The sequence below is a fragment of the Sinocyclocheilus anshuiensis genome, unplaced genomic scaffold (genome assembly GCF_001515605.1).
Source record: "Sinocyclocheilus anshuiensis isolate Anshui unplaced genomic scaffold, SAMN03320099.WGS_v1.1 scaffold6, whole genome shotgun sequence".
In the NCBI taxonomy this organism is placed as follows: Eukaryota; Metazoa; Chordata; class Actinopteri; order Cypriniformes; family Cyprinidae; genus Sinocyclocheilus; species Sinocyclocheilus anshuiensis.
Window position 1 is genome coordinate 209927 of NW_015547668.1, and position 9008 is coordinate 218934.

General features: G+C 36.8%; 1 protein-coding gene across 1 annotated transcript in view; it reads left to right on the plus strand.

Annotated features, from left to right (window-relative positions):
* LOC107702659 (CUB and sushi domain-containing protein 1-like) overlaps positions 1–9008 on the plus strand; it is a 232478-nt gene that overhangs the window by 93399 nt on the left and 130071 nt on the right. The window contains exons 23-25 of the mRNA XM_016505042.1: positions 496–685; positions 1888–2079; positions 7627–7753. Coding sequence (XP_016360528.1) covers positions 496–685; positions 1888–2079; positions 7627–7753 — 509 coding nt within the window. The remainder of the gene's footprint in view (positions 1–495; positions 686–1887; positions 2080–7626; positions 7754–9008) is intronic.

Consider the following 9008-nt stretch of genomic DNA (forward strand, 5'->3'; position numbering starts at 1 on the left):
TCTAAAAATACAATATGAGAATTAACTGCACAATTACTAGAAATGTGCACCTTGGATATTATACAATTTGCATACATACAATTTTTTGGGGAAAAAGACACATTTTTAGTTTATATGTTAAATGTTTGTGTAAATATGCATAATGGATCGAATTGTGAATTAAATACTAGGATATTACTTAATTTATTGATTCATCCTTTCATTAATTCATTTAAATACTACAACTATTTAAATTTAAATCATAAAATGTAGAGTTCAGACTCTAAAGGCCACATCAGTTGAATTCTGTGTGAATGTGGTCAGTTGTGACGTTGCAAACACCAAATAGAGTTTCAAGAACTTTGATGAAGTTTGGCGATTGCAACACCTCTGCAATACTGTTAACATGTAACAGTTTGTAATCCATGAGAGACCAGCAAATGGGACTTGGAGACACCATTAACTATTCATAGATTAATTTACCTTACAGTGCTCAAGGCACATGTACCATCACAGAAGAAAGATGGTCCCTTAAGACCAATAAGGCCACTAATTAAGTCACAAATGAAGGATAAGAATGAGGTGCAATTCCAAACACATAACGACATGTCTGATGTCATCCTCAACAGCACGTCCAACCATCTCTGGATGGAGTTTAACAGCAATGGTACCGGTTCCAGCAAAGGATTCAAGCTGTCGTACAGTAGTAAGTTAAACGAAATGCCAATAAAGGCTCCATCCATTAATCACACACTAATTCTTTAGAAACACCTACACAAGCTTTATATATGAAGTAACTCTTCTGAATGAATCTTATAAACATGTCTAGTGGTATTCCCCTGTGTTTGGGTGAAATCTCTTGCTTCTTCAATTTTCCCTCCAAACGTGTTTTCCTTGCCTGTCACTCAATATAAATATAAAGTCACAATCAATATACTGACACTGTCAGATAGTAAAAAAAAAAGATCATATTTACTGTAAACACTGACAAATCTAGCATTCACTTTGATTAAAAATGAATGGTGGTTTGAAACTGATTTTCAGCTCAATTTATGGAATTGTCACCACACTGAGACAGTAATTTGATGCCTGACTGCTGACAGTTTTGACAAAATAATCATATTTTGCACATCCCGCATGCACTAAATACAGTAGCCATTTTGCTTTCTGATTTTGCTAACTATTAAAGGACCTACTTAAACTGTTGGAAATGATCTCAAATTTTCCAAACAAACCTTTTTTTTATCATTTAATTATCAAGGTTGTGAAACAGAAGCGCAATAGTTATAATAAATAAATACACACATACACAAAGTTAGTATTCTTATTATTATTATTACACTCACACACACATAGATTCTGACAGTAAATGCGTAAAAAGCAAATACTATTACTCTAATTACAAGAAAGAACGAGTAGAAACAAAGACAGTAAAGACACAGCATGTGCAAGATATTACAGTTTTAATTGCTGGTCAGAGACAGTCTGATAATATCCTCATTATCCACTCCTCATTATTTCCTCGTTAAGACTACCACCATCTTCCCAGCCAAAAGAAGGAGAACAGTAAATGTATTAAAAAGCAGCTCTGCAGGTTTATTGTTTTTTGGATGACACATTTTTTGAAAAGGTTTTAGCTTGAAATGTTCCTGCATTTGGAAATGTACGTTAACCAATCAGGTAGAATGGACGGCATGTTTGAAAAGGTGATCTTTGAGTTGAGCATATGCTGTGCTGGTATTAATTTGAGATGGGCTCCTGGGGGCTGCATAGGTAATTGTTGTGAGCAGGTGTAGCTTTTATTGCACCACCTTTATGTCATTATTAAGCAAGAGGCTGATCCAGCCTGCCAGGGGGTTGATTTCAGGTGGCCAGATGTCTTTTTTTACCATTCAAATTGGCTTACAGGTTTTGACCTTGTCAAATGTGAGGAGCCGGGGACGCCTAATTATGGCTACAAAATCCAAGACGATGGCCATTTTGCAGATACATACGTTTTGTACAGTTGCAATCCTGGATACACACTGCATGGAAGCAGCACGCTGACGTGCCTCAGTGGAGACCGTAGGGTGTGGGACAAACCACTTCCATCTTGTATTGGTGAGTTCACAACATCAACAACTACACAAACTAATTTACTTTGATGATATTAAAGACCCTAGACCAGGGGTAGGCAAGTTAGGTCCTAGAGAGCCGCAGTCCCGCAGAGTTCAGTTCCAACCCTGAAAAAAAAAGTCCTATAGCCTTAGTAATCCTGAAGACATTGATTAGCTTGTTCAGGTGTGTTTGATTAGGGTTGGAGCTGAACTCTGCAGGACTGCGGCTCTCTAGGACCGAACTTGCCTACCCCTGCCCTAGACCATAATCTGTACCCATCTAAAGCCATTTCATATCGAGTGATGGTCTTGCTGTACTTTGCAAGAAAATGGTTCTTTTCACATTTGATCTTTCAAGTGAAGGTTTTCTCTTCGCTATTAAATGTTTGTCAGGGAATGGCTTGAGTTCCTATCCCTCACGAAAACCTGTCAAAGAGTCTCTTAATTGGTTGTCAACATTTGTCATCACTTCTAAATCTTCAGTGAAAAGCAAAAAAATCAGTGTACTGGAAAGGATGAGCATCAAAACAATCCTTAAATACCTCAAATATATTCTGATACAAATGCTATGAAATTTAGACTTTAAAACGTATACATGAAAATGGAAGGCTTAGTTATGGAAAATAATAATATATTCTGATACAAGTGCCATGAAATTTAGACTTAAAAGCTTAAAATAAATAAATAAAATAAAATAAAATGATTGTCATATCACATTAAAATGATTCAATCTAATAGACCAGGAAAGTTTTACAGTGTTTAGTGATAAACAGGCATTTGGCGGTGTTTCTTTCTATCTAGTGTTATGCAGTTTAGCCCAAGGGGCCTTTAGTTTTTTTTTTTTACCCTACCATATATTTGGCTTGGATTTATATATTTTTGGCTTCAGTAAATTTTGATGATGAATTCAGCAGTTGTACCATTCTTTGCCTTCTCCAACTCATGTAACAAGTTGTAATCCAAGAGAGATCAGCAAATGGGACTTAAAGGGGTCATATGATGTTGCTGAAAAAACATTATTTTGTGTATTTGGTGTAATAAAATGTGTTTATGCGGTTTAAGTTTAAAAAAACACATTATTTTCCACATACTGTACATTATTGTTTCTCCTCTATGCCCCACCTTTCTGAAATGCGTCGATTTTTACAAAGCTCATCGGTCTGAAAAGTGAGGTGTGCTCTGATTGGCCAGCTATCCAGTGCGTTGTGATTGGCTGAATACTTCAAGCGTGTGACAGAAATGTTACGCCCCCACCATACTGTGATGCCGTGTCCTGGAGCGACGAGACAAGAATATTAAAACCCATTATAAACGAGGCATTTGTTGCATCCAGTGGGGACATAATTACGGATTATAATGACTTATACTGTCTTTTTACGCGTTGCGTTGCATCGCGCCGCGTAAACATAAAACCATGTTTGCATTTGTGATCGGAGAAACGACAAACAACAAGCGCTACTCTACACTGCTCAAAACTTGTGTTTGAATCATCAGTGGCAAATCCTTTAAATATGAAAACTTACTTACAGTCCGTGAGTCAGAACAGCCGGCATTGTAGTCTACTCTCCCAGGATCAGGAAACAGTCCTCCATAAAATGTGCTGCACACATCTGAATATTTGGGTTGAACTGTTCTGGAACAGTGTTGTAAATACAACTTAACCACTGATTTTTAGTCGTGTCCTCTTTTGGAAGGCCAAACAAAGTAGTTTCACTTTCACAACGAAACACACAGCATCACACACGGTGGGCTAGAGTGAGCGGAGGCCGGTGGATTCAACGAAGGAGCGGCCGGCGGACTTGCGGCAACCACATGTGACGACCCCGGGGTGGACTCCGCTTCGTCCACGGTGAAAGCCGATCCGGCAATCCACAGCGTGAAGTTGATGTATTTCCTCCAGTGTTAGAATTGTGTCAAAGCTCTTGGGGGGTCCCCCTAAATAGACCCCCCCACTCCCCTTTCAAACAATCAATAAATAAAAGCTTATATAAATATGATTCATATTTTTTTGTCTCGTCCTCGTTATCATTGAGAGAACCTAATTCTAAGATAAAAGCTTATTTTACGATGATCAATGAATTAGGTACCAAGCAATCACTAAGCAAAGAAGTTAACAATCACTAAGCAAAGAAATTAAATATCTAGCCTAGTGGTGTTTTCCCTAGGTATCCCTATATTCTGGTATTTTATCAATAACGATAATCAGATGATATTTTGCTGAGTGTGTTGCGCTGCAGGACTGATGCACATGGACAGCTGACTCCTAAAATGTTTTGATATTCTTCATATTCTGCATGGTCAGTTCACAGCAGTGACTGAAATTAATCGTTTCCCACAAGTTTAAAGTGGTTTTTACTCTTTATGGGTATTTTTACCTTTATGAAGCCATTTTATTTTCTAGAAGTGTGCATTATATTTTGCATCAAATTCTTATATTTAATCAATAAATTCAATTAGAATAATAAGACATTTGGGGCTGTTACCAAACAAATAAAATCATTATGAACAAAATTCATCTTTGCAATGCAGAGGAAACACTGAAGCTGCATCTGAAGAGGCATTTAGATGTATTTACGTTTAATGCAGGACATGAATGCATTTAACCTGCAGTTACAAATGCATAAATAATGTTTTGATATTTTAATCTTAAAACGTTGAATACTGATATTTGAAATTATAAAAAAAAAATGAAAAGGTACTTTATATGTGAAATTAAAACCGCCAGTAGGTGGCAGCAAGCCACTGTTAATAAGCGAGTCATTGCGATTGAACTGAATCATTCAAACAGTTGATTCAGTCAGGAACGAAACACTGTCATGTTGCTCAGACGCAAAACAGTGCTGAAAACATTTGAACACATTTTTTGTTGGCGAAATAGAGCAAAAATAGGCAATAAAACGTAAGTCTATTAATATTAACTTTATTGAACTGTTGTATGAAATCAATATCACATTTGTGACTTTTGCGAAACAATGGCACTCTTCGTGTGATATTGATTAACTATATGCAATTATATACATATATTTTCTGCACCCATATCTTGAATTTTAGGAGCATTCTAAATGCATTTTATTAGACTGAATCATGCAGTGAAAGAACACACTCTAAATGAGCAGTCAGTCTAGCTTGCTAGCACTCATAACTCCTCTTATAATCTGCATGATAAATTAATCTCTTACTTTTATCATACGTACGTACATCTGCACTTTTGTTGCTAATGATGAGGGAATTTGCGAGTTTCAGTCTAAACAAAATTCAGCGATGACTAATCTGAACGCCTCTGATTGGCTACTGCATTCCTAAGCTCAACAGAATCGTGTGTGATTGTTATAATGAGCAACTCTGTAAAACGCGTAAAAATAAAATACGATGTAACATGAGCAGGTCTAAATTTAATATAGCAATCAAATCTTTTCATTTAATTCTCATTTTCACTAGTTTCATGTTTTAAGTATTAGAGTTTTATTGAAAAACCAGGGGACCCCCCGAGTATATTTTTTTTGGTGTTATGGGGGGTCCCTTAATGCTTATGGGAGGTCCGGGACCCCTCCCAGCCCCCCTCAATTCGAACACTGATTTCCTCAGCGACCAGCACGGATCAGCTCCAGGCATGACGAAGCGGATATCGTCCTCTTTTGGAAGGCCAAAGTAGTTTCGCCTTCACAACGAAACACACAGCGCCTTCACGACATGGCGGCGGCGGCGGCAACAACAATACTACAGCGAGAATAAAAGTTACACCTTCTTTCTTTGCGTCAACATTTGGGCGGCGTTATGCAAATCTTCCCACATCGTGACGTAGACATGTGGGGGCATGTTAGAACGAGCCGTTTTAGGTAGGCGTGGTTGACTCTTAACTTTTATAAAGAATATCTCTTTGGATTTGAGACTTTAGTCTTTGCAACTTTACAGATCTTCTTTATGCACCAAGAGCTTGTAACACTCGAAAGAGAAAGGAAAAATTTAAACCGCATCATATGACTCCTTTAAGCAAAGGGAATTCCATTAACTATTCATATTAATTTACGTTGCAGTGCTCAAGGCACATGTACCATCACAGAAGAAAGGTGATGAAGTTTGATCATGTTTCCCAAAGCTGATATTATATTCAGTATTTCAGTATGTAGAGTTTGCAGACCCTCAGAGATTTATTTTGCTTTATCTTAACCAGACAGATATTGCTTGCGCCTTCTGGTGAACCTGGCAAGAGACAACATTCCCATTGACTCTATAGATGATTTGTAAGATTTGGATAGTCTGATGACTTGAGTCAAATATTGCAGTTGAAGTTGACCTTTTTTTACTTTTATGCAAATGCTGCACATATTTAATGCAACTATAAATTGCACTACAAATTTATATAAAAACTAGATGTTTTTGCAAATGAATGAGTTGGAACAAATAATGAAGAAGTAGAGTTAGAGAGAGATTCTATGAGTATAGCTAGAAGATGATAATAATAAGAAGATGATCATAATAAAGAATTAGTACAGTAACTGTCCAAATATGACCTTAAGTATCATGTACCCTACTTTGATGTACAAATACCTTGATATATTAATTGAGGACCTGTATATCAAGTAACTAGCTATTATCATCTGATACATCACTGTACCATGGTACCACCAAGTAATTTATTGTGTGATGGAAAGATCATGTCATCAGATCAGAATAGTTGTAGAGAGTAGTATGTAGTTACAGTAGAAGTTAATGCCTAATCAAAGTTATCAAAAAGTACAAAACTTTGCATACTACACAAAACAGTCCCACAATGAATGCATCAAATATTACAAATTCATGATCTCAAATAATTTATATATATAAAAAAAATGTTTATAGTATTGTACTCTGTGACTTCCTGGAAGTATGGACATTTTCTACCACGGGGTGGTATACTGAGCTTGAACCGATGGAGAGATGCTCTCTCACTGTGGTTAGGATGAGGTAAATGATGTATACTTACACAGAGAGTATTTTAGGATAGACGCATTACAGTCTTTACCGTGCTGTACTCATTCCTTAATTAAACATTCTTGGGTAAGATGCAGTTTGAGAGAATGGTGTGGAAAATAGAGAATATTGCCTTGAGCAGACATTGTACTGTATGCATTTATTTAGAATTAGTCAACATAATAAACCCATTTACTATTTTCTCTGCAAGCTAAATTATATACATAATGGCTAAAAATACCCATAGTATACTATCATTTAACTTCAGTGCGGCTTCATTTAAATGTTTATATTTGGACTATAATTTAATGCTAAAAATCTAAACAGTCTAAAAAAAGCTCCCTTTGCTTACACTGCTTCATGGTTTGCATTAAAGATGTAACCTCTAACTATGATGTCCTCTTACATTAGCATTCTTCTTAGATTTATACGCTGAATTATTATCTGTGTCATATTAATTCATTTTGTCATAATTTGTAGTAAACTAAAACTTGATTTATTGTTTTGTTGCTTGCAAGCACTGATATTTCCTTCTGGAAATGCAAATCTAATTAAAGACCTCAATTCTTGTGTGTGTGTGTGTGTGTGTGTGTGTGTGTAGCCGAGTGCGGAGGACACACTAGTGGCGCCACATCTGGACGGATTCTGTCTCCTGGTTACCCGGCCCCCTATGACAACAACCTTCACTGCACCTGGTCCATTGAGGCGGACACAGGCAAAACCATCAGGTACGAAAACCGGTGCTTGCAAACCACGTTAATGTTTTTACCACCCCTTCTTTAATTTCCATATAATTCCCATACAACCTATAAAGGAGCACGGTGATTGCATTTCACCCCGCTGTGTGGCCTACCACTGGCTGGCATCTGTTCCTACAAGTGCATTACCGTTACACAGAGGGGGAGGGTTAGTGAAAGGGCAAAAAGAATAGAGACACAAAAAGTGATAAGCCAGTTAAGCCTTCAAAAATGGAGCAAAACTCAGGTAAGCCAATTCGGTTGATCCGTTTAAGGAGAATATGGCTTATAAGAGCAGATAAAAGGAGGCGTTGTAAGAGTGGGATGTAATCCATACCATCAGGCTTGAGTCATGTCATTTGCGTGCTGCAGGTGTTTCAACTATTTCTATACATGCAGGGTCCAGAATGAATGCTCGCCAAGCACTGAATGCCAGTAAAAATTAATTTGGCGAGCAGAGAATGTGAGTGGAGTGGAGCAACAGCAATTTCCCCTCCGCGCTCAGAGCGTCTGTAATCACTCCGCTACAACTCCACTCCATCTCTCGCTCCCAGCTCACAGGTGAAAGAAACCCCTCTCCATAGCATACATTTGCACAGTAACAGTGTTTTTTTAACATCATCTAGCTCAAGATGTATTAAGTGAAATCATGTTTGTGTAATTCCGTACAGTTGCGAGGGTGTTGCATTAGTATGATGACATGGTTGTTCGCATTTTTCAAAAGACTGTACTGAGAGGACAGACTGAGGTTTTACCCTCCTTCAGATTTTATTTTCATGTTAAAGGGATATTTCATGTTTTATTATTATTTTTTTTTATTGGCAACATTTAACTTAAATTAGTGAAATGCATTTATGTAAACAATATATACTGAACAAAATTATAAACGCAACAATTTTGTTTTTGCCCCCATTTTTCATGAGCTGAACTCAAAGATCTAAGACTTTTTCTATGTACTATTAAACAATTTACTAATAAATAATGTGTAATTAAGCTATGTGTTGATAATATTTTTCTTGCATTTTTATGTCATATCTATATGTGACCCTGGACCACAAAACCAGTCATAAGGGTAATGTAAGCATCATCTGAAATAAATAACCACTGATTTCTAGTCGTGTCCTCTTTTGAAAGAATAAATAAGCTTTCCATTGATGTACGGTTTGTTAGGATAGAATACAAATAGAGATACAACTATTTGAAAATCTGGAATCTGAGGGTGCAAAAAAATCTAAATACTGAGAAA